The following is a 26,198-nucleotide window of genomic DNA, read 5'->3' as shown; positions in this document are numbered from 1 at the left end:
AAAGCTACTCTCCAGCATCTAAGATTTCTCACAAGGTAGAAACTTTCTCATTCTGTTTTCTGGTAAATCATGCACACATAATGTAGTTATGTAAATATGAACATATGTGATATACCTTGAAACAAACCAGTTACCTTGGGCTAGTTTCATTAAACCTCTTCTTACAAATCTGCCCTGACTGGCACATACGTGCCTGGGCTCTCTGCACACAAGATGCCTTTGAGACAGGCAGTTTGCTGTGAGCCAGAAACAAGCCCCAGTTCACACCTTCATGCCATCAACCCAGAAGCCTGGCAGCTTGAAAGAAACAACTTCTCCACCACAACCTCCCCATGCAGAGCCCAGTACCGCAGGGGTGCAATAGGCAGCTGGTCCTGAAGGAGTCCCAGGCTGGACGCCCATGGGGCTGGCTGGATGAAGGCAAGCTGCTTTTAGTATGCAAGAGCAACACACGGCTGGCATTATGTCTGGGCTCCAGGTCCAGATAACATCTGCTTGCCTAAAGCTGAGCTCCAGCACTGTTAGCACAGCACAGGTCACAGTATTACTTACTGCCATTGAAAGACGCAGGGAGGACCATTGCTCCAGAGGGCAATGCTGAGGGCTACGCAAAGCCCTGGCTGGGAGACATCTGGGATATGCAGGAGCCTGGGGCTGGGCAGAGAAGCTCTGCCTCCAGGGCACAGACATCCAGAAACACCATCAAGGCCCTGTTTTAAAGAGGAACCATACCTGAGCCATAGGTGCAGCCTGGGCAACAACGAGCACGAGGGTATTCCCAACAGCCACCGTGAGCAGCCAACCTGCTTGCAGCACTGACTTCATGCTGGCTGGAGACTGAAAAGAGAAGAAGGGTCTGGTCAGTGGCTGTCACATTGTGCCCACATCCCCGTACCCAGCCTAGGAGGAAATGGTGGAATTTCCTATGTGCCTTCTCTGCAGTTAAGTCCTACAGCTGCATACAAGGAGGTTTCAAAACAAGTCATCCAAGAGGACAAATGAAGAAGGAAGCAATGGCTGCTGTTGCAGAGCTGGATTCTGATCACTCCCAACCCACATCATCTGAGATTGTAAGATCAGGAAGCCTAGGGACCCACTCAGCAAGCTCTGAAGCTTGGAGCCTGGTGCCCTGTGGCTGCACATCTTTGGAAAAGACTGGATCTTGATGTTAAGCTTCCTACCACTCTCAGCTCATCCATATCTTACCACAGATTGTCCAACTAGATTAATCCTTCACATTAATAAATATCTGCAGTTTACTCCCAAGGACCAGTTTAGGTAGCTTCATCTTCTTGATCTTCCAATATTCTCAGTCCTCTCCACTCACAAACCTTCCTCCCAGACAACCTAGTATACCACAGTCAAATTCTCATTACGACTTAGAAACCTTCAGTCTCTCAGTTTAAAGCAGGTTCCAAGCCTCATGCAACCCTGGCAGATGTGGGAATAAATCCTGAAGTCTAACTGTAAGCCCCTTATCTTTAAGCATAGTACCTGAGAGTAGGAGAAGGCCAGACCCGTAATGGAGAACATCACTTCTCCAGCAGATATTAATAAGTACTGTGGTAATTGCCAAGCCATATGGACGTTGTTGGCTTTGATGTCTTCTGACTTCCATGTCTGAACAGCACCTCCAGAAACCTAGCAGGAAAATAAAGGAACATCAATTAGCTGCTGAAAGATCAGATCCTTCGCAGTTTGGACTACAACAGAGAATTAAGATGAAGCTTAAAGAAAAGACAGAAGCAAAGCTCTGACCTGGAAGTGAAACGGTGGGTCTGATCCCTGCCACATCCAAGCCTGCTGGGAGCAGGCTGACTCCTACTTCACAACTTGGAAACGTCCCAGCTATTTCTTGTGCCACAAGAGCTTCGAGATTTATTGCAAAATGGCAAGTTGCCTTCTTCATTGGGGTTGGGAAAAGGCTGTGTGGTACTTTTACACAGCCTGCCCCCTGCTGCTGACACCAGAGCCAGAATGGCCAAGAGGATAAATGGTCACTCCCTCCACATGGTCACTGTTTCCATTTCATCAGTGCTGTGTAACTCCCCAACTATAACATCAGCACCCAAACATAACCACTTCAGGAATTCTAAGGGTAGCAAAAACTTCCCCGAATCAGGTATATTGAGGCAGTTGCAGTGGCTGTATTCCTAATTCCTTTTGTTTGCTTTTCTAGGTGTAATTAATACTGCCTCTGATGTGCAGAGAAGCAAAGAGAGATTTGAGTAGCAGCCAGGCAATCATTAGGCTAAAATGCCTTCAGGCAGGAAACCTAGTGTTTAAGAAGAGTACATGGGAAAATACAAGGGATGTTTATGAGACGTACTTAATCACCATGCAGGGAGGCAAATCAAGGGAGTGTAATTTAGAAGGCTAAAAGGGGTGAGCGGAGAGCTGCGCACTGCTCTTTCGCCCAAAGGAAATGTCACAAGTAGCATACTACAACTGCACACTGAAGAAGGCTGGGAAGGCAGCATCTCCATGATTTAAGTATTACAGTTCAGCCATATTAGCAGACTGATATATTGTTTTCTTGGTTCTTCTATACAGCACTCTCAGCTGAGTAGCAGGGCATGGTACAAATCACTCCAATAATTAAAAATTATCTTGGCCTGGAGCAAACTAACTCTCTACAGAAGGATGAAAGCACAGGGCAAGAGATGGAAAAACAGAGGGTCAGAAAGATTAAAGGAGTGTGCAGTGGCACAGAGCCACCCCTGAGCATCCATGGATGCAGAAGGGGCTTTGAGATGGGACCACAAAATGGGATCCTTGCCCACAGCCATTTGGGATATATCTTCTTCTCCTGCCCCTCACTCAGCTGTGTTACTTGACGCTTGGGGATAATACTCTTAGTCTAATATTCTCCATGCAACTACTCTACTCAGCTTCTCATCCACGGAAAGAGGTGTGCAGCCATGGAATTGGGGACTGGCCAACATCACTTCAAGTGTGCATGTGTTTTGTGCACATCAATCTCTGCACTCAAAGATGGCAGCATCTGCCTGTTCTCTCCAGGACTGTGTGTCCCATTCCAGCTACTGGAGGAAAAATATAAAAAAAACAGGTGTTTTGCAGCTATGTTTTTCCCCTCTGCATATTTGGACACCACAGACATGAACAGCTCCCATTAATTGCCCAACAGGGAGATGTTCCTGCCAGGGAGTAGCTGACAGCACTTTGCTCTGCTCATCACAACACAGTAGTCAAAGTCCCAAAAGGCAGCTCAGCAGCGTGTCCTGCCAGACCTGTTTTGGAAGCATGCCTGTGCAGTGGAAAGGTTAAAATGGGCACTAAGATGGTTACATTCATCTCCGTGGCTCCTGCCAGCTGGACCAGAGAGCAGTGCGTCTAAGAAGCTGGCAGGCAGGCAAAGCATTCCACCCTCTTTGGTTCACACCTCTGGGTTGTTCAGAAAACCACGCCTTGACTTTACACTAGTCTCCAAATGAGCTGTACAGAGAGTGAGAGGAGGAAAAGCAGACATACAACCTCATCCATCCCTTTCAGCACTTTGCCCCTCTTCTTCCTGTGCAAAAACCCACAAGTCTCAAAAGATCGAGCTTCAGGTCAGTAAATAAAATGTGAGGATATAGCAGACTGTTTTTGCAGAGTTTCTCAGGTGTGAGGTATTACCAGGTACAGTATTTTAGAGGGCACAGGCAGCATTAGCTCTTGGAAATGTGCTGGGTCAGTGTTAACCAAACAAGGTCAGTGTGAAACCAGCACAAACTGCAGGTCACTTGATTTTCCATGGAGGATTTCCCGTCAAGCAAAGGACACTGCTTCTTGCTTAACTTGTAAGATTTGATAAGACCACAATGTAAGGTGGAATGAGCGCCCACCAACATTGCTTATATAGCTGCCAGAACCTTTTACTGAAGGATGGCCTTCAAATGGCTATTGCCTAGGTTTCGCAAAGTGGAGAAAGCAAGAGAGAGTCACCAACATAGGAGGGAAAACACTGCCAGAGACTAGAGCAGAATGAGCTTGTTACCATCACAGGATCACTTACATTAGTTATCACAACAGTGTACGATGCACCAAAGTCAAGCAGCCCTAGGTCCAGGGTGAATTCCCCAGTTTCAGTTATGCATTTTCCATTATCATATCTAGATACAAGGATGAAGTACAGCATTTTCTGGTTAGTCTCACAGACAAAGAGCACAGAGCACAGCTATCAAAAACGCCCCTAAAATGGACAAGAGAGGACGTATGATATAAAGCTGCAGTCAGGTTTATGTCAGAGGATCACTAGAGTTCTTGCCATCTTTTCTTTCCAGAAACACTTAGGCACTGACTACAATTCACCTAACGACCCAGGATATTGCTAATATTTTGAAATGCTGCTTCTTCCAAGCAATATCAAACATTTCCAGCAAAAAGAGAACCACCTTCTCTTTTTTTTTTTTTTTCCCCCAGGCTTATTTTCCTTCCAGAATTTTATTCACTCCTTTTAGGAACTGTGGTACTGACAAGGTAGCCAGGCTCAGGGAACCTTGAGGAAATCAGAGATACACTCCCACAAGCCATATTGTTTCCTTTCAATAGAGCAAATTAGCCTTCTTATTTGTTCTTATGATTTTGGACATTCAAGATGACACAGAGGATCAGCAGCATTGCCACAGTTGTTGATGCATCCTTCTAAACTGCAATAAGTATCTTGGACGGAGCTGCTGCAGAGAAAAGCCATGAGGCTTTTGAAACATTGCGAAGGCCAGAAATGCTGTACATGAGCCAAGTCTAGTGCTGCCAAACCAAGGCCATATGGAGCCCCTGTCTATCAGCCCTGTCTACAAGGCCATGGGATGTTACTAGATGTCATCCAGCCCACATGATGTCATCCGCCCACATACCAACATTTTGTCACGTGGAATATGAATTGTTCCTTCTCTGAGAGCATCCCAATCTAATCTAAGAGCTTGGACCTGAGAGAATATCAAAATAGAGCAGATGCCACATGGCAGAGGGGACTTTTCCATCTATGACCTTGTTCTGCTGACAGATGCTCAGATGGCCAATCTCTCAATAATTTCTCGTAATTCTCCCCTTCAGCCCCACACATAATGTAACAGCTCAGAGAAAGTTAAACTCTGTAGATGGACTTCTTCAAAAAGGTTTTGGCTTCCTGATATTCTCTTGACCTAACTTTAAAAAAACTCAGATCATTGCCTGAATTAGAACGTCATTATACTCATGTCATGGGAATAATGCTTCCAAGCAATAATGTTTCCCTGATTATGTTATCTTACCAAAGCAACAACTGCTGCAGGAAGGGAGCTATTCCAGACACAGTTTGGAACTTGGATCTATTCAATAACATATTACACACATAGAAACTGATCCACTATCCTTTGTCTTGGACGCTTTGCAAAGTAAATGCATGGTGCTTCTGTACACGCACACATGGCCTAGAGTAACTGCTCTCAGAGCTGATTATTCTGCCTTTTTTTTTTTTTTTTTTACAAACATCTGCCACACAATCAAATGCCAAGACCATAGCAATTAAGTTTTTGCTATTTGCAAGAAAAAAAAAAAAAAAGCCCTGTGGTGCTCAAGGAAAGGCTTCAGTGAGGACCTTCAGCACAGCACGGGAAACTTACGTGTCCCTCTCTACCAGCAAGTACCCAGAAACACCATAGTTTCTCCGAACAGACATGAACTGTTTGCTGTCAATAGTGAGGTTGACATCTTGCCGCAAACCATTAATGAATCTGCAAAGAAAGCATATTATTAGGCTGTCAGACAGGGCAGGAGAAGTATAATATAAATCACTTAAAAGTAGTGCACTCTCTCCCAAAGCATTCTGTCACTCCATAAGGTTATGACAGTTTATCCTGCAAACTACCAAAATATCATCCTGATTCCATGCCCAGGTTTTCAATATAAGACTAGTTTTCCCGTTGCTGTATAATTTTACTCTCTTATCTTCTCTCCTGTGCAAAGAGACCCTTCCTGTGTGTGTGTGTGAGAATGAACTTAATCTCTTCTCAGACACATTCAGAGATTCTTCTACATCTGTTCAAGAGGACAGAACCCCACCCCCAGGAAAATATAAAGGCTATAAGGGTGTGTGTCTTGAGTGCGTGCACTATGCTGCCATACTTTCCAAGGAGTTTCTAATAGCAAGAAAGAGTTTTCCAGCAAGATATTTTCATCATAAACAAACTTCCATGGGAATGCAAAGGTTTGGGGCCATCAGTGAAACCAAACACTTTTCATATGATCTATAGTTTAAACTATTTTGGTTTTCAGTTGTTAAAATAGAGGGGAGCCCTGAAGATAGTCACGTGCTTAACAAAAGTAACTTTAGTGGAAAAAAAGAATACTCTCCTAGTTAAGCCTCCTCAGAAATTTTTGAAAGGAAAGTTTTGAGATTCTGTCAAAAATGCTGACAGAAAAATGACACAGTTCCTGACTGCAGGTATTAATCAAGTCTCCAAGGTGGTGCTCAGTCAGCAGAAAGCTTCACAGACGTGGAGCTATGAAGATATTGGTCTCATTTTATGTGATTAGTTTGCATTTGTACATGAGGTTGGACAAGATAAGTGACCATCACGGGTTGCAGAGGACAAATGGCAACATATCCTTTCCAGACCGCATCTTCCCTTTCTTTCCCAAAACGGTGGGCCATGGTGAGATGAATTTATCACCCTTCCAAAGGAGGAGATCTTTACATTGCTATCTCAGCCCAGACAATCCTAAGTAGTAGATGGCAATAAAGCTCAGCTCGGCACAGTGAGCATGGGAGGTGACAGGCTGTTAGCCTCTAGAGCTGACACGTGAATCTTTTCTTGCAGGACGAGTATGGACTAGATCCTAACCCAAGAACATCTGGGTTACATTACATACAGTTTGAATTAGACAAAAGCAGTTTCCCTCAGCCCACCACCCTTGACGACTCAAAAAAAAAAAAAAAAAAAGCCATTCATACCTAACGGCTGCCAAACCATTTTCTGGCTTTGCTTCCAAGTCTGTAATCTAAAGTGGGAGGAAAAAAAGAAGAAAATCACATATATGAATTAATACTGCCTTATAAACAACATGTAGCAGAAAATACTAGTGTCTGTGGAATAACATGTTGCAAAGCTAATGGGACTGACTGGTATCTCACAAAAACTTTGCATCAGGCCACGGAAGTGAAGTCCCAGTACAATGAACCAATGGCAAAACTTCAGCTCCACCTAAGGTTTACCATGAGATCATACACTTTTTCTCACCTCCTGAGTAATGTAGGCTACAGAGATTCAAGCAGTGTCCCTTCTACTGCAGCTTGTAACGCCCTCTAAAAAAAACTATTTGTCTTGATCTGGAGATAGCAAGAGAGCATTACCCACATTAGCTTCGTTCAATGATTAGTTACAATTAAACATGAGTACCACACTCCTATAAAAACCAGCAAATAGCCTAACTTCCAGAGCTGGATTCTTGGCTTACTAATCATTCTCTCAGATCCTAAAGCCAACAGGGAACGTTAGGTTACTATTCTGATCACCATCTATCGTTTATAATTTTCTGGCCCTCAGAGAAAAAAGTATCACACAGTGCAGGCAGAGAGCAGGAGACACCGAGATGCACTGAGCTGTTTCATGGTCACGGGCTCTGCAGGCTCATCCTTGAAATTGCTCCCTGGTTGGGCACAATGGGGACTCACAGATCTCCTTAAGATCACAGCTGGAGCATCAACTGGATAGTTAAGCTATACCTGCTTGAGCAGGGTTTATTTGGTGCACATTGCTGAGAATAAAGACAATAAAGATGCAGCCCCTGCCCTGAAGATTGTATTTCACACAAAAAGAATACAGTCACGATCTTGGCTGGTAGAAATCCATGGCTGTACCCATATAGCCCTTTCTCCACGCTTTCTATATGATGTCAAACCCTGATTTTCTAAGACCAAGGATCCAGAACTACAGCATCCCTATAAAAAGCCCATTGCACTTCAGTGCAGTATGCTGATCCACGAATAATATATGCCCCAAATAACAAATAGCCATAGTGAATAACAAATTTCAGAGCAATAAATAATAAACAACAACACTGTTTCTTTCAGTGGGAGGCACATGGGGATTAACACACTAGCTTGCTGCAGGCAGGACTGACAAATTATTACTCGCATTCAGCAAAGATCCCCAGAGCTCTCAAATTCATTTCCTGCCCACTCAACCACCCACGAAGGAGAAGAAACCAATTTCAGACTGGCTCCTTCCAGGAAAACATCCCCACCGGAGCAAGAGGGCCAAGCCCACACTGGAGTTGGTGGAAGCTGAGATTACTCCAGGATGAGCCCTGCAACACAGCAGTGATGCCACTGCCGTCCTCATCTTGCAACGCTGGAAAGTGCCATTTACTATACTGTCTTCCATACCTCCCCTATCTACAGCTGACAGTGACAGCTCAATAGCATCAGCCAGCAGCACAGCATAGAAATCTGCCCGTGCCGGGGTAGGTATTAATTCAAACACAGGTTAGCTAGCTGGGGCAGCACAGAGAGCTACTGAAGCTCACAGACTGCTTTGCTTCAGCCTGTCTCAGGCTTTTCTTTCACGGACACAGTATGAAAATCACTGTATGAATATCAGTTTCTAAAGAAAACAGCACACCATCATCAGGGTTTCAGGGAAACTTAAGAACACTGTGTGAAAATGAGCCCCAAGTTCCAAAACATAGAACAGAAAAGAAATGAAAAAAAAAATACTGCCTCAGGGAAAAAATAAATTCTTAAAACTCCTCATTTTTAAAACCAGTTACATCATTTCTACTATACAATATTGAAGGCTTATGCAGTGGCAACTCTGCAAGGTAGGCGGCTGAGAAATTGCAAAGAGAATTGTCACTTTAGTGTAAGGACAGATTCTGATGCCATTCACACATACATACACAACTACTGCAATGTGGAATGCCACCATTCATTTTAAGAGTGCTTCTTCAGATACAGCTGCACAAAAGATATCAGAATCTGGCCCTACATATCCCGTGTATGTCTCTGTAATTATTGCAGCAATACACAAAAGTCCAAACACAGGCGGCTCTGCTGCAGAGCTGGAGATGAGTTTAATCATTTATTCTGTTCAGCAAAACAAATGGGCCTTCTGTGCATTTTCACTAAATGCTTGTAACAACTACACCCAGAATCATTCCTCCGATGCTTTTACTTCATGCCCAGCCCTAGAGCCTCTTTAACATCTTTGCTTTATAGAACCATCTTTTGGGGAAAATCTCAACCTCTTCGCTTCCTCAGCTTTTGCGAGTTCTGCTGCCCAGCAGGCACGCTGCTGTTGTCCCACTACAGCATTCACTGGATTAAAGTGTTCCCAGCAAGTCTCAGATGTCATAATGCCTCTATTAATCAACCGGCAGAAATGTGTACAGACCCGGTGCTGCCAGCTAAGAAGTCAGGCTTGGAGCATCTGAGAGCGATCAGACAGACACTGCAGCTGAGCAAATGAATTAATAAGCCTATTACCCCATTACCCATTGTATCATCACAGCCATTGAATTAATACTGTATTTACACTTCACTCCCACACTCACTAAGCGACTTGATAGGCTTCCTTCTGCCTCAAAAACAATTAAACTGTACACTGATTTTTCCTTCACGGTGTAGTTAAAAGCAAGAGACGATCCTTGATGTTGCAGGATGAAGTGAAGGCTCTGTTGTTCTCCATTCAACATTAAATATGAGTACTCGTCTGGGTTCTGTGGAAAAAAAACAATCTTAGTTACACAAATTTTTAACACGAGAAAGGATCTTTCTCTTCCCACCAAGTGCAACCCTCTCTTCACGGAATTCTGCAAAAAGAGGTTAACAGTCCAAGCTGGCGAAAAGCTTCCCTTCTGCAGCAAAGGATCTACATCAACCCATAGGCTTCAGGCTGGTCAAGTCAGAGCTTGGAGCAGCTCCCCCTGCCAGATGCAATCCAAAGGCCAGAGAACCTTCTGCACACGCAGCTACCCTTTACTGGCCTCATTCTGCCTCAGTGGGACTCCAACTAAAACGTGGCAGGCAGCTGGTGGCCGATGGACTGCCGTTCTGGGTCCCAAACTAGGCTAATCTGAAGTAACCTGGAAGCTGAACTGGGAAACAGGTTGCAGCGCCCATACCCATTAGATACCTTCCTGTTTTTCTTCTCCTTTGCAGGTAAATACTTTTCATATGCCATTCAGAGCCCAGCAGCAATGCTTAGTATCTTAGCAGTGAGAGATGCGAGCTGAATGCCTCATACCGGGACATTTATCCTCTGTTCCTAATTCTAGGTCAATATCATAAGTCATTCCTCCCTTTGTCAAGGAAATACTTCTCCAAACCTTCAATTTCTGTCTGTTTGGAGATGGTGTGCTCCATCACTAAAGCCATTCCCATGCACTTCAAAGAGGCTGGAGAACAAGTTGTAGCATCTGTGGGCTTTATTGGAAAGTGTCAGGAAAAAGCCCACCCTTTTTCAATAGGATGCAGGTCAAGCCTTCCATCCCCACACATGTACTTACCTGGAAAGCCTCCACAGGCTGCTGAAATAGGTTCTGGTCTTGGATTGTCACTTGAACTGGGTTCTTTGCCAAATTCAGGACCTGAATTAAACTTTCTTTTGGGACAAGTTGAGGCATATCGGTTTCCTAATTAAAATAAAAGGCTTTAAGTGCCATCCATATGCTTTATGAGAGCTTTAATAACTTCATTTTTAGTCATAATAGTCTTCCTCTCTGTAATGACACTTTTCCATCCCTTCCTCATCAGAAGTTGCACTGAGTGAAAACTGAACATAAATCTTATTAAGAGGGGTCTCCTCATAACAGTTCAATAGCCAGCCTACCAACGTTCCTGAAGACTGCCCTTCGCACCACTGAACATACAAGCTGCACAGCTGCTGGGCAGGTAGAACAAAGTCCCTGCTTTCATTATGCAGTTCCTAAGTGCCTGGATTTAACCAAGTGCCATATCAGAAAGGAAGGAATTCAGTGACCAGAATAATTATTTTCCCAGACTGCTTAACTAGAAGCTAAGTTTTGAAAATCTCAGTCCAGATCTGTGTTCAGAAGCACCACACTTCTTGTTTTCTAAGAAAGGGAGGACAGTGTCTGCAGTACAGAGGAACCTCTTTCTGTCAGGAATCATTACTTAGAAGGAGAACTTCAGTCAACACCAGGCTTCTGCTATCTGCAATCCAAAACTATTTATTTATTAATTACCTTTTTTACCTCACTTCCTTTTTATAGATTGCTGTCAGGAATACTTCAGAACTATTAATCTTTTCCGTGTCATGCTGTAATTAGGGAATGGCAGGCAAAGTAGTTTGAACCTAGCTTGGAGGGGAGACACTGTCAGAAAAGACAAGGTGTCACAGCCTTCCCTGTACCCATAGGTAGGTGCTCTGGACCAACAGGCCCTATATGAATACCCAGCAAATTTCATTACTGTGGCTTTTTATTTGCACTGCCCAAGGTGGGCCACCATATGCTCCTCTTTGCTTGAGCTTTTAATGGCCTTCAGGGTACAATTTCCAAGCAGAGATAGGAAGAGCCTCTAACTCACCATGTCCCTGCCCTTAGGAGCTGCCCATGGCCAGAGCAGGCCTTCAGTGCTCAGAGAGAGCTGCTGTGGCTGACAACAAGAGCATTTTTTTACTCACGAAAAGAGATCAGAAAGGGGAACTGAACCCACAATCTCTTTTCAGTAGGAGATCTGTCAATGGATTCACCCAAAGAACTTGCAAATGTTAATCTAGGGCTGTGTGCCAGCCACTCCGCAACAGAACACTTTAAGTATACATGGAAGCTTTAAAAATTAATCCCGCAGTATCTTTCTTAAGCCAAAGGTCAGCCAAAGTTTGCACAAAGCTGGGCACATGCCAGAAACCAATGGTACAAATCTGCAGGGGCTAACATTGAATTTACAAGAGATTTGCTGGCGTCCTGTCTGGGGATGTGCAACCATCCCTGATGTCTGTGATTGTGGAAGTGGCTGCATTCACTTCCATCACTGGGGAATGAATTTGTTATGTAAAGAACACATCCCCAGCCTGAAGCAGGAAAGGAATGAAATAAATAAATAGAAACAGTAAAATATAGACCATCTACAGCAAGAAATAGAAGAGAACAGACTGCTTTTTGGGAATTAATCACTAGCATTAACTAGGTGTCTGTCAAGCACTGATGATGGAAACCTCAAAGACAGATCAATACAGATGACTGGCACAGCAAAAGTGCAAAGAGCAAAAAAGAGACAGAGACACAGAAAGAAAGACAGTTAGACTGAGAAAGTAAGAATTTAGCAACTGGATCGGTACACCTAATTGAGAAGAACACATTAAAGGTGACTATCAAGGAACAAAATGGGTAAAAGGATTATTCAAGAGGCATTAATAAAAACATGTCAGGGAAAATCCAGGATTTCTGAGGAATCGCATGTGCTATACTTACATTTATTTTGACTTCCACAATGGCTGCAAGTCCGAATGCCATCCCTGCAAGGATCATACCTGTTGCCATTTTCCTAATAGGTCTATGGAGCAAATGAAAGAGGTACCATTAAGAAAAGATAGTAATTTAAAATATGGAATACCATTCCTCAGAGCCTAAGATGTGCCAAAACCACATACTGAACTGTCCAACAGGTGGCACTGGGGATGATGTGCTGTTTAAATTGCCAATCATTTAACTTAAAACTATTCTATTTTTCTGCATGAGGCTAGCACTGAGGCCAATTAAAACTGATATGCCATGAAAAAAAGTTCTATGCTTGCAAGTTTCATATTATCTTGTTCCTAGCTCTTCTAGTGGGAATAGTTCATGGCATTATGTTAACCTGTGATGTTGGAATGAGCACTAGAAATGATACATCTTCAAGCCTCTTCTGGGAAAAGCAAAAGATAAGTAGTATGCTATCTAGCAGCAGGAATGAAGAGCAGAATAAATGTACAGTTTATGTCATCAGTGTTTCTGACCATCTGTGTCATCACTCTGGGTTATTTCTCCTGCCAATACATTTACGTTTCTAGAGAATAAGGAGCACGCTTTGAAACTGGTGCAAAACTAGAACTCTGTCTGAGTTACATGAGACAATTTAATATAAAAAGGTATAAGATAGGACCAGAAAGGCAGGTCCAAAGTGAGTGCTGAACTGTTCAGATTTTAAACAAATATGGACCTAGATTCAGTGCATTCCACTCTTCGTAATGGTCTGAATCATAGTCCAGATGGACAGGGGTCTGGGAAATCCAGATTATGAACCTAAATTCTGTCGCTCGGTTACATGCTCCAGTATAAGAAGATAATTACTGTTTGCATCTTGAGATAAATAATGTGATTTTGACATTGAATTGTGCATTGAGATTGTGTTGCGCAAGCTTCTGCTGCCACATAGGCTAAAACCTAGCAGGCTACAGTATTTCCACAGCCACATCCATGGCTGAACTGGAGAGAAGCCTGTCAGTATCTAGGATCCAGAGGGCAGAAACAGCATGACATTCCGTTCTGTTCAGTGCATGGGTCTGTGCTGCTGGATGAGCTACTCTGTGAATCTATCATCGGACAGGAAGCTTTCTGCCAAGCTGGGGCTTGTGAAGCCAGTCTCCCATTCATCTCATCTCCCCATTCCACACTTTGGTGTTGGAGCACGCAAACTTGGTTCATTTCAGCTGGAGCTGCACTGCCTGAGGCATTCCAACTGCGCACAGAACATATTCCCACTGCTAAACACATCAACTCACAGAGGCAGACTACAAATACTCAAAAGTCAAGTCTGCACCCAAATGCATAAACTGGGCCTCAGATACAACTGCTTTGCTCTAGAGGTCTGCTCCTATAACACGGCACTTCTTAGAGCAGACTTGGGATACAATGCTTGGGCTATTGTAAAAACCCCCTTCTCCACTGGCCCCTATCTTGGTGGGAATCTGCCTTCACAAGACCACCTGTAGCCCAGGTGGGAGAGTGAATTGGTTGCTCCAGATAGGGAATTACTTTGCAGCAGTACAGGAGATAAGGAAAAGGACACGTTGATCAAATTCAAAGAGGGACTGTTCATATTGGCTTTCAGGGAAAACCAGTTGATAGATCAGAAACCAACATTGCTGAATTTTCCCCACTGGAATTTCCTTAGCCTATGGAAGACGGTGACACTGCCAGAGAGGCTGAAGTAGAGGCAAGCGCTGTAAAGCCTGAGAATAGAAATTTGTCTCCTTAAAAGCTTTTCTTCTGCACACTTGCTGCAAAACAGTAAGAACTGAAGTATACATGTTGTCCCCAAGTACTTACGTGAAATTAAATTTGCACATGCTTATCAGAGGATAGAGCCCAAGGTCAAAAATCGGGATGAAGACAAGAATAAGAAGTGGATTTAAGAACTGCAATACAAAATAATGGGAGTTTAGTGACTAGAAAGCAACTTTTAATAATTAAACTCATAAAGCAATGTCCTCCAGAAATAATTCCATTACAGAAAGGACATGAACAAACACTTAAAAACCTCCCTTTAAACTATAATCATAGTTTGCTCTTTGACGGTTGCTGCTATTTAGGTTTCACAGGCACAAATACATTTTGTTCATATCCTCCTCTCCAAGAGGTAAGCAAGCATCGCTGGTGCAGTTTCCCTGAAAAGAGAATTGAAGCACTGTGTTTTCAGAGAATACAAAACCCACTGAAATAGAGGCAGCCAACTTTAGGGGCTGTGGTGGTACCTTACAACAGATCAGCAATAATGGAAACCTTTTGGGACTTGAGCAAAATCTCAGAGGAATAGGCACTATTTTGTGAGACTGCCACTTTCTCATACTTCCACACAGCACGGGAACCCCTCAGGAACTGCATCTCTCCTGGGAGGGCAGAACTTGTCTGCCAGCCAGCAGTGGCACAGCAAGAAAACAGAGATCGATGAGAGAACAACAGGGAGAGATGCTCAGTTTCAGCTTTGAAGGAAGATTTTAGGGAAAGGAACAGCTTTGAATTTCCTCAGAGCTGTTCAGCATAAGAACTGTAATCAACTGTGACAACACGGCATCATCTCAGAGCCTTCATATTTTCATTTGCCCTGCAGGAAGGGAGGAAGGAAACATATTTCAGGTGCAACGCTGATCCCGGTGCAGAGACGTGTTAAAAAGAGACACAATCTGTATCCTCCATGTGCCAGCACTTGTTCAAGAAATATTATGGTGTCATGTTCTTCCACACCTCTGTGTAATATCTGTGTTAGGACATTCTTGGGGTCTTCTGAACATCAAGGTTAAGCTTGCTAAACAGCTAGTGAGCAATAAGTCAGAGTCCACACCACACTAGCCAGCAGGAGCACTGCTATTACCTTCAAAATGAGCAGAGAGAGACCACTGGTCCCATGAGAAAAATAAGAATGAGAGAGAGCAAGAAAATACATTTCCAAGGGTAATTTCCTACCCTGTAGTATTTTTACCTGCATTTGGTCAGGCTGAAGGACATATATTCCCTGAAACAAAAAGATATTCCAAGTGATTCATAAACACCATAATACAAGAGTGCATAGTGTACATGGCTGATGGCAAATAAGCAACCAGCTCACAGTATAGGTTTCAGCAGCAAAGGTGGTTTCCTCAAATGCTTTATGTTGGCTTTGGCAGCTGACATTGTGCTCTTAACACTTGCCATCTAAAGACAGAGAATTTTATGAGAATCATTTTGCAGAAGGAAGCTACACTCAGGCACAGATATATGGCATTTGGGACATGGCCAGGACAGGTGCTGAGTCCCATCTTTCAGACTGGCTGAGCCCAGGACTAGGTGAGTGGTGAGGAAGAGGAATGTTAGTTCTAAGTTGCGATCTGGATTTTGAGCTTACCCTCTCTCCTTCTCTAGCAGAAGAGCCCAAATCCTGTAAGTGAATGCCCTCAAGCTTCAAGACCCCTGAGCTGTGGTGGCATTTGTTCCAAACACCTTAAAAGGATAACAGAAGACTACCCTTGAGCCAGTAGGCTGTACAAACATCCATGTCCTCCCTCCATTTGCCAAAGGCACCAAATGGGCTTTGGTCAGTTGTTCAACTGTTCTTGGCTTAAGCCAAGAGAACTTAAGGCTGTAACAGCTGCCGTATCCTTGCACCACTGTGTCTAGTCCGTGCAATTGGGCAAGGCCAACAAGGATGGACAGAGGGATCTCAGTCTCCAAAAGTGACAGATGAGCTGTCTCCACGCAGAGGCTGGCATTTGTCTGAACTCCACACAGCTTTTCATTTGAAATTAAGATGAAGAGAAAGGAGGAAAACATTAGGAAGGAAATAATATCTTTCCGAGAAAGCACCGTGGGGATTTGTCTCCTGTCTGCCAGGTTCATCCTGAGCTGAATATAGATTGCCTACCTGTTTCTGCTGGCAGCTGCCTCCTGGGAGAGTGAAAAGCACTGGACACATCAAAGGAGCTTTGCAATTAAAAGGATCAGGCAAATACCTTCTTCTCCTGCTACTTTGTGTACAAATATGCCACTAGAAAACAAGCCCGCAAGCATTTCATCTCAGACTAAACCATCCCCTGTTAATTCTGTCTTCCTAGCGGAGCATTTTAGCTTGAGAGAGCAAAAGCACAGAATTTTGCAAGCATGAACTCCAGCAACCCTAATGAAGAAATCAACCCAGTGCTGCAACTCACTAAGGCTGAACAAGACTGAAACAAGCCAAAAACCCATCCAAGCAGGTAGAACAAATACATACTGGTTTTCTTCTCCACCAGGAAGAGTTTAACGAGTGACTCCTGGTGATTCTTAGATGTTCTGCTGATGGACCACAAAGTGTATGTGAGCACAACAGCAGAAAACAAAGTTTCTAGATACACGTCATAAAGACTTCATGAACTTTCATCGTTTGTCCTTCTGGAGTGGATAAAATATTACCAGTGGCGTAGTCTTTTTCATGCCTCATTTGAATTAATTAAGCCTAATGAGTATCACATGGTGAGAGACCAATTTTTAAGAGGAAAGGCTCAGATCTGGGGCTTTACACTGATTCTAAACTGTAAAATGGGTATTTACAAGCTAACATTCCGATATGAGTATCCGCAGGTCAGATCTAGATGGCCCGCTGAACACAACTCCAAAAGTGGCCGTGTGGTGACATCGTTAGGTGGACAGCTGATCCACATTTATCTGTCACTGCCCTCCACTCCATTTGCCACTTGCACCTTTGAAGTACTTGATGGCTACTAATTCGTCCTCACCACATTTCGACCCTTTGCACAGGATTCCTGCTGATTCTCAGAGGCTTCATTAATGCATCACCAAGCAAGCCAGAGCAGAAGTATACAATTAAGTATACAATTACAACAGCTCTCATTATACATCGCAAGGGCTGTGTGAACTTTATCCGACTTCCCTGTCTTGAGTGGGGGTCACAGAGCAACCAGTTGCCAGTATGTCAGCACTCCTGACTTTGCAGGCTGCCAGTGGCTCCCCAGCCCTTGCTCCTTGCCAAGATGTGCTGTGATGAACTGCACATGGCCACGTAGGGCTTCTCTCTTCTAATCACTGAAAGTGCAACTCATCCAGACTCATTAAGCAGAAGCCCTTACTAGCGAGAGACTTGATTAAAAAGCAAGAGCAGTGATATTACTGCTAGTCTTATCCCCAGTGACATTAAATACTTACAAAGTCAGCGTTCATCTTTGTGGCTTGCAAAGTCCACCTGGATCCCTAAGAAGAAAACAGACAGCGGTGTAGTTTGCATGATGTTCCACGGAACAGAGAACACGGGGACAGAGAAGACAACAGTGCTGGAGGTCTTGCAAAACTGCAATGGCACAACCAGCCCTTAGACACCTGGTAGGAGGGTAGTGCGCTGTGTCTCCAGGATGCTTTGGTGTCACCCTGGCAGGACAGGGGTGCAAACTCAGGCCTGTAACGTGCTGTACTGTACCTGCTGATCAAACAGGGCCCAGAACATTGGAAGTGGTAAGAAGAGAAAGAGAACACGTGTCACCATTTTAACCTCTCCAATCAGTTGTTTCTATAAAGGAAACAGACAGAAAGATAGGGTGTGAGTGACAAGCCAACAGGAGCTTAAAGCTACAAAGCAAGAGAGCTCCTATGCTTTTTCTGCATGACAGTTATCCATTGCATTTGTTCACGGACGTAATTGCATTTCTGCACTGAAGTGCAGCACCTCAACTGTCCATTAAGGGTCAGGAGAGTACAGACATGGGAAGGGACAGGACAAGTGAGGAGGTGCAGATATGAAGATATCAGGAGGACAAGCAAGGAGGTAAGGATATGAAGAGTGGGGTGGTCAGGCCAGTCCTAAGTCTGCCCATCCAGCTACCTTCCCCTTTCTCCCTCCAAACCTGCTTGTAAAGCACCACTTACCGAGTACTTTTCTGATGCCCAGTCGAGCCAGTGATCTCTCTTTGGAATCTGATGGGAGCGGTTTTTCAGCCTGTTTTTAATAGCAAACTAAGGAGAAAAACAGGTGAAGAACTCTCTCATGCCTATCCCCTAATTTAAACTTTGCTTTCCATTTCAGAGGTCTTACCTATCTGCCTTAGTCACATTCCCAGCTCAAAACTGCCCTTTCCACCCCCAAAGGTACACATTATGGGGGTTCTGATGGACAATTCCAAAATCTGTGTGTGCACAACTAGATGCTCAAGAACCAATTCTCTGCAGGAAAGTTTCTATGACATTGATTGATTAAAGGTGCAATATGTGAATGAACTACCTCCAGAGCTTGTCTTTCACAAACAAATCCAGTATTAGCCTCCAACAACTGTCTCTTGCTTGACTTAAAACCTGATATGTGATAAAGCTTTGAACATCATTTTCTTCTTCTTCTGTTCTTTTCTGAAAGGTACTTGTTGGATTGACCACTGTGCTGGGGAGGAAATGCCTCCTTATCCACAGCAGTATCAAACCAGAACTCTCACTCCTTTCTTGTTCTATAGATCTGTCTTTGCATATTTCTGGTGCAGCCCGTGTCTCATTCAGCCCTAGAGCAGCTTTCAAGTTGGTTTCTCACTGTAGGAGAAATTAGTGACACCAAATTTTTAACTTGTTTGTTCATGCTGCTTGCTCCAGCCACTGAACAGACTGTGGCAAAAACAGTGGCAGCCTCCCTTAGAAATCCTGTCCTTAAGATCTGGTCTGTTTCCCCAAGGTAAATCTGTCACTAGCATTAACCTAGAGAAAAAGAAAACATCTGCTCTTTGCAACAGCTCCTGAAAAAGAAACCTCACTATCCATCCAAAAACTAGAAAGTATTTTCTCATACACCATATTCAGCTCGTACACTATGAAACATAGTTGATAGGGCTATACTGAAACTGTAGAGTAACTTAACGTGCATAATATGAACATGCAATATCACTGTCTGCTGAACTGATAAACTCCAGTAAAATTGTTCAGCTGAAAGAAGTCACACTTCTGAATTTTCCTTGCAGTCTTTACCAGCATGCCCCACCAGTGTTTCTGCTGACATTAGCTGAAGAGTTCATGGAGCTATGAAAAAACAATTGAAATACTGAAGAATAAACCAGGACATAAGCGTGTTCCTTATTCCTTACAGGTCAACAGCAAGATATCCAGCCAGGAGCAGCATACAGAAGGATTCCAGATGTCACTTCCCCATTCCCTTTGCACTTTTCTGACCCGCAGCCTCAGAGTTATGCACAAAGAAGAGAGAATGGCACACACTTACTCCAATGCATTTGCACACTTCAAGTAAGACGTTTCCTTGTGGTGGCGTTTTTCTGTACAGACCACTTCCAGCTATGAACACAACTGAAAAAGATTATAATCCAGATGACAGTTTACATGATGGAAGCTTAATCCTCCACTGGTTTCTGGGGAGGATCCCCCACCCTCATACTCAACAGTAATCCTCTCCCTTTGGGGCTTACAGGACAGTACTTATATCAAACAAAACAAACATGTAGGTCCCCATTAATGCCTTCAAACTGAAAAACAGGTGACATCCTACAAGAGGCAATGTGATCCCTTCAAAGTGACTGTCATCTTCTCATGATCTGCTCTGGCACAACAGGCACCCACACATCTGATCCACACTGACAATCAGTGCTTTGATAATTCCTCCACTCATGCTTCTAGTAGGCTAAATTTAAAATACAGTCCACATTTAATTGCTATATCTGATGTTGATGATGATGATACCAGCCCTGAATCATTGCAACCACGTGAGGATGAATCCAGATCCAACATGGGCTTTGTGTACTTGCACTCATGCACATTTAAATGGTGTTAAGAGAAATTACCTCCACTTATGGTTTCCAAGAAGGGATGTGCAATTTAAGGTATTGCTTTCTCCCTCAAAACACAGAAAATAGATGAGCAATGCTTCAAAATGCTGTCAGAGCTGGAGCTACCCAACTGCAGATCATTTGTCCTGTTCCTTGAGAGCCTTTGACCACATTGCAATTCCAAAAGTGTTAGCAGGGAGAAGCACAATAAAAGCTGAGCATGAAATCCATATTACAAAGCAACCAGTGGAGAAAAGTAGGTCTTTTTCTCCAACTGGAGATTCATCATATCTTTTTTAGGACTATGAAGATCCTTCACATCCACTTCTGACTTGCAGAACTGTCAGAGAGGTGTCTGAAGTCAGTTTAGGTGAATCCCAATCAAAGAGACTTGTCTGAAGCCATGGAGGGGTTACCAGCACTACTTCATTTTCAGCATCTCCATGTGGAGTTGTTGGTGCCTCCTAAAGGTGATTCATTAAGTTTGCTGAAAATGCCTCCTGGCGATGCCATTGACTCCAGTGGGAACTGAGGTTCCTGCATTAAGTTTGGTGTTTAAAAATAATGTCAGTCCTCTCCTATATTTCAGATATTGAAGCAGCTCAGAAAATCTTGCTCTATAAGATGTCCATTCTGCCTCTAAACTTGTCCTTGCTTTCCAGCACCATGGGAAGGGGATCAGTCAGGGCTGGAAGTTTATGTTCTTCAGTTCTGCATGCTGCCCACGTAGTTAAATGTATCACATCCAAGAGCATTCTAATATTTTACAAAAGTACACAGAGTTGCTTTGCTGGGCAGGCTGTGGAATCTGGCAGCAGGACTCTAGCTAAAAACGCATTACAACTGATGGCCTCGCTGGAACTGCTATATTTACATGTCCATTTTTCCCTGGGCAACTACAGCTATCCTGTTAGAAACATTCATCGCACAGTGCTGCACAGAGGAGCCTATGCTACACTAAACTGATAAGAACGGACCACGTGGGAAAACAGAAGCTTCTCAGGCCTGTGACCACGCACTTTTTTTGAAAATAATTGCTGTAACTTAGGCTGTGACCTGATGACATTTCCTCAGCGCCCTGATCCTTCCCTAGAAGGAAGTTTGACAGGGAAAAGCAACTTGCACATTCTCAGGGGGACGAACTTTCCAAATCACAGATGCTATTCATACAATTGCACGGTCTCTCAATTAAGCTAACGTGTTGAATGAGAAGTCAACCCATGCTGTGTTAAAAGCTCTCAAATGCAGTATAATAAGGGGACTGCTCCCCTGCAACTGTGAAACTAAAGCTAATGGAGTGTCCTCTATATTGGCTACTGAGGAGTAACTGTAGGAATGCAGAAATTGCTGGGTATTTGATAGGGGTTGAAGAAGTTGTCTTGACAGTACATTAACAGGCCTAAGATGCAAGCTTTAGGAAGCAGGATGATTGCAGCCCACTCCTGATTTTTGGGCAATGAGGGCTTATTATTGCTACATAATAACAGGCTGTCACTGTAATTGTGGGAATAACTTCAGCCAAGCAAACTGAGACAGCTCTGAATAAAGTGGCATCTCATTCAGCTTCCTCTTCTGAGATTTCTGTCTAGCAAACATTCTGAAGCAAAAGTCTGAGCCATTAAGGATGGTCTCAAGCTACAAAAAAACTGTGGAAAGGTTAGAAGTGGCACACTAAGCTTCTCTTCTGTAAGTTGGAGCCTTGGAGGACTGCTCAGATGGCAGCTCAGAGGCCTAACCTGCTCACAGACAAGGCTATAGCACATCAGGAGAATTACTCTGATGTCTTCCTTTGTTATACAGAACAACCATCTTCTCACCAGTGCACGATACAGGATTGCAGGGTGACCACAGTCTGCCCATCACTAAGTGAAACAAAGTGTTCTTTCTTGCTGTTCTGAACCGTGGAAGATTTGGATGAGTTTGAACTCCTGAGCTTTCCATCGCAGTGTTCATCCACTGCTGGTGAACTTGCGCATTTTCTCATCCACATATGGACTCAAAAATAGTAACTACTACTAGAATCATCATGGTTTTCACTCACCAAGCGCCAACACCATCAGTGCTGCTGGGACACCAAAAGCCAGTGCATAGCAATCTTCTCCAAAACATTTCACATCCCCTAAAAAAGAATTCAGAAAGAAAAGCATCTCATTATAATCAGCCTTATGTTACCTGGGTCTTTGATTTGCTTCCCTTAAATCAGTCACTTGGTTTGGCTTTAAATCTTCTTTGCTGGTGCTTGACACTATGAATTGAATTTCCTTGAAACAGTTGTCCTCCCTTGATGAGGACAATTTGGAACCTGGTCTAGTGTCTGCCAGCAATAGAAGCTGATAATGGGATATTGATGAGAATAGTAGAAGGGAGACAAATAGGTAAAAAGCGGTGATAAGATCTGTAATTTGAAAAGAAAAAGAAACATTTAAAGTAACCTCATATCATTGTATGTTTGCACAGATCTAAACAATCAGTACTGTGTTTCCACATTATCTGTGCCAGCTGCATACGTTATTGAGCTAAAACCTCAAATCTGATTTCATAGTGATCTACAGTGGGCAAGGCGGGAGCAAAAACCCCTACTCCTAAATAAGTGGGAGCACAGGATTAGACTTAACACCTAGTTGCATTTCCAATTCCCTTTCTCTCCAACTTCCCAATCCCACCAGAGGTAGCCAGGTCTTGCCCACCAAGAAGCCAGGTTTGTCAGGACATGGCTTTGACTGATGCAAGGTACAGTTCACTGAAACCCCGTGCCTCTCAGCCTAGCTCGCACCACAGGAGTTCAGAAGGCCAGTTGCAAACAGCAAACCAGCAGTGAAGTCTGTGTCTGCATGCCAGTGGCTACAAATTACTGCGCTCTTGCACAGAAAAAAAAAACAACAAATAAGTTTGACTAAAATAAACAACAGAGTTAACAGGAAACCAGCTCATGAAACCTTCTGTTGTCCCTGTTTGCTGTGTCTGGGCAATCATGATCAATTGCATAACTGCACATGGTGCATAGCATTTATCTGCTTATTTTCATAAATTAGCTGAAATCCAACAAAGCTGGCAGCAAGACATTATGGACACACTGAACTGCTAACATACAAAGAGAACTGGACTTCTCCTCCTAAAAACATCTATTCCACACTTCTGCCAAATGCCTACGGATGGCATTTCTTGCTTTTCCAAGGAAAGCTTTCACACTTGGCAGAAATTTTACTCCTTCCCCATCCTCTCCATCTCATTTCCATGTTGCAGCTAGTTCATCATTACGTTGTGTTGACACAGGTTTTGATGTTCCAAGGGAATCAGATTTTCATCTGTGCAGTGATGGTGCTGAGGAAAACCCCTTCCCAAGATAAAGCTGACCTGGGCAGGGAAAGTGTTCGCCTGAACATTTTGGTGAAATATAAGATAAGCACAACTACCCACAGCTTTGTGAAATGAATAGCCTGGTGAAATGGCTACTGCAAATAAAGAACGCTTCCTGAAGGGTGCAGGAGAGAGTGAAAAAATCACTAGTGAGTGTGAAGGTTACCTTGTCCTGCCCCCATCCCCTCTGCCTGTGGTCTGCTGCCCTCCCTCTGCATCTGTGTCTGTCTTTACAGCATGCCAGTCCCCTGGTTTCCAGGCGCTGTGATACAATGAAGGAAGTGCAGCAGGGGTAGAATGTAAAGTAGGTCTTAAGTGGGGCAGAGGCCTGTGCTTTGTTTTCAAGTGTAATTGCTCAGGGCTGCAGTCTTCCAAGCAGACCCACACGGACATGCCTGGGTGCCAGGACAGAGTCCTCCCACAGTCAGCAGTGCTCTGTGGGAGGAAAACGTAGGGCTCCAAATCCAGCCCTGCTAAACTACTCAGTCCTGATGCCTGCCCAGGACACCAGAGATCAATTCCCATCCACGGGTTACCTGGAGGCAAGGTGGGGATCAATACTTCACTGGACAAGACAAGAATTAGATGACAATTCAGATCTTTCCACCTCCTGTATTTTAATTCTACAGTTTGGGCTGGCATTGAAATACAACCGGGAATACAGTTTTTGTGACTTGCCTGCTGCTAGCACCATAAATCTGTTACGCTGCTATGGCAGGATTAACAAGGCATAAATGCAATACACTGACCAATCCAGAGATAATATAATTTCTGCCATTCAGTTGTCAAAAGAGCCTAACAACGCACAGCGGAGTAGTCAGAGGGCAGCTAATTTATTGTTTTATTCTAAATCAACACTGACCTCTTAATACAGGTGTTACAAACGTAGAGATCAAACTTCCAGCATTAATGGATAAATAGAAGACGGAAAAAAACTTGCTTCTCTCCGAGGTCTAAAACAAGAGAAGACAATATCAATGTCACGGCTAACATGCAGCATTGGGCTTGCAAATTGAGCGCTATCAATTCTCTTGTTAGGAAGACTGGGTAAATGTTGACACAAAGTGCATAAAATATTAAGCAAACAAGCTTGCCTTCAGGTGATGGTAAATGCTCACACAAATCAACTCACGTTGAGATGCACTGTGGGGCTTTTTGGCATTTCAGAGGAAAAGCCACTGCTTTGAGCGTGTTGCGAGATTGGAAGGGGGAGAGCATCTACTTATTCAGATCCTTTGTCACCTACTTCAGTACAGTTTGGCATGGCTCAACAAGATCATCATGTATTCCCATGTCCGAGCTCTTTTCTCCCCTCCTCTCCTTCCATACAAAAACAGAAAAAGAAACCTGCATATTTTGAGTTGATAAGGACAGCACGAATGAGAGAGTGGCAGCAAATGAAAAGGATCCATCAGGCAACAGATTATCAAGCTGAGGCCTCCCAACCTCAGACTAATAGGGGAAATTAAATCTGTGGGAGCATTTTCAAGAGCCTGATGGGATGAACCCTAAGAGACAGTGCTCAGAATTCAACTGATGTTGTAACACATTAGAGTTCATACAGCTAAAGGATTCTCACTGATCTCCCTGCCTCCTACATAATTCCTAGTTTGGAAGGAATCAAGAACTTAATGCAGGTTTTGGTGCTTTTCACAAAAGTAATATGTGAAGGCATTCAGTCAAATGCAGTCCCTCCTTGCGTGCATTGGAGATACTCACAGACATGTGCACAAACAATGCTAAACTTCCTCCCTGTGCCTGGGCTGGCAGAGCAGAGAAAGAAGGCTACCTGGCCTACAGCGTGCTCATTTGTACCACCAGCTGTGGGACATCTGAGTTGGTGAAGCCAGAATTTAAAGGCAGCCCAAGCCCAGGCAGCCAAGATATCTCATCAGTACCTAGGCTTCACTCCCAGCTGTCACCAGGTCCTACAATGGCAGCGGGCAAATTTCTTGGGACATGGCTCAGTGCCTGGAAGCGAACTCCTTAGGGCACCTCGAGCCACATCTTTAAGACCTGAGCATGGTTTAAATGTGAAGCTTTAACTCATCTGTGTGAGGAAGCTCCCCAGAGGCATGGTTTTGTTCTCTCATTCTAACGCATCTTGCTCCCTTCTGCTCCCTGAGACAACAATATTCACAAGGCTGAAAAACAGGATAAAATGTGAAGAACTGCAGATGCATAAGAGAGGGAAACTGTTAAGGAATCAAGCCTGGGATCCCAAGGTGTACTAAAACTTCCTTATTATACAGATTTATAGATTCCACCGATGGAAAAAAAAACAGTCAGAGAGGCAGAACTGAGTGGAAAAATAATGACCAACAGCTTGTAATTTACACTGATTGGAAAAAAAAAAGAATTCCCTCCTTCCTTTCTTAATCTTTGGAGCAGACGTACACTAATAACATGATTTGGATTAACTAATTAGAGACAAGGTACTGTATGTGATAATCCCGATCTCCTTGGCAACAGCAAAATAAAGAAACAAAGAGAAAGCTATTTAGTACCTTAAAAACCACGCCACAGTGTTTGAAAGCAGCTTTGGTCCTTAATTAATATGCACAGCAGCCTATGCATTCATGTAACATATTGTAAATATCATTTTGTTCAGGCATTTTTAGCCTGGACTGTTAATTCCAT

The 26,198-nt window shown here is 43.6% G+C and overlaps 1 protein-coding gene across 1 annotated transcript in view; it reads right to left on the bottom strand.

Annotated features, from left to right (window-relative positions):
* The window catches only part of SLC15A2 (solute carrier family 15 member 2), a 44,820-nt gene that overhangs the window by 8,699 nt on the left and 9,923 nt on the right, over nucleotides 1–26,198 (bottom strand). Inside the window, exons 6-21 of the mRNA XM_021398895.1 lie at nucleotides 24,421–24,511; nucleotides 22,243–22,320; nucleotides 19,643–19,725; nucleotides 18,316–18,402; nucleotides 17,870–17,959; nucleotides 17,602–17,646; nucleotides 15,407–15,439; nucleotides 14,257–14,345; nucleotides 12,421–12,502; nucleotides 10,492–10,617; nucleotides 9,538–9,702; nucleotides 6,938–6,984; nucleotides 5,607–5,717; nucleotides 4,019–4,115; nucleotides 1,495–1,641; nucleotides 733–837 (exon numbers count right to left, since the gene is read on the bottom strand). Of these exons, the coding sequence (XP_021254570.1) occupies nucleotides 733–837; nucleotides 1,495–1,641; nucleotides 4,019–4,115; nucleotides 5,607–5,717; nucleotides 6,938–6,984; nucleotides 9,538–9,702; nucleotides 10,492–10,617; nucleotides 12,421–12,502; nucleotides 14,257–14,345; nucleotides 15,407–15,439; nucleotides 17,602–17,646; nucleotides 17,870–17,959; nucleotides 18,316–18,402; nucleotides 19,643–19,725; nucleotides 22,243–22,320; nucleotides 24,421–24,511 (1,476 nt within the window). The remainder of the gene's footprint in view (nucleotides 1–732; nucleotides 838–1,494; nucleotides 1,642–4,018; nucleotides 4,116–5,606; nucleotides 5,718–6,937; nucleotides 6,985–9,537; nucleotides 9,703–10,491; nucleotides 10,618–12,420; nucleotides 12,503–14,256; nucleotides 14,346–15,406; nucleotides 15,440–17,601; nucleotides 17,647–17,869; nucleotides 17,960–18,315; nucleotides 18,403–19,642; nucleotides 19,726–22,242; nucleotides 22,321–24,420; nucleotides 24,512–26,198) is intronic.

The sequence above is a fragment of the Numida meleagris genome, chromosome 5, assembly GCF_002078875.1.
Source record: "Numida meleagris isolate 19003 breed g44 Domestic line chromosome 5, NumMel1.0, whole genome shotgun sequence".
Classification (NCBI taxonomy): Eukaryota; Metazoa; Chordata; class Aves; order Galliformes; family Numididae; genus Numida; species Numida meleagris.
Note: the sequence above shows the minus strand (reverse complement) of the source record. Positions and strands in the feature narration are given on the sequence as shown.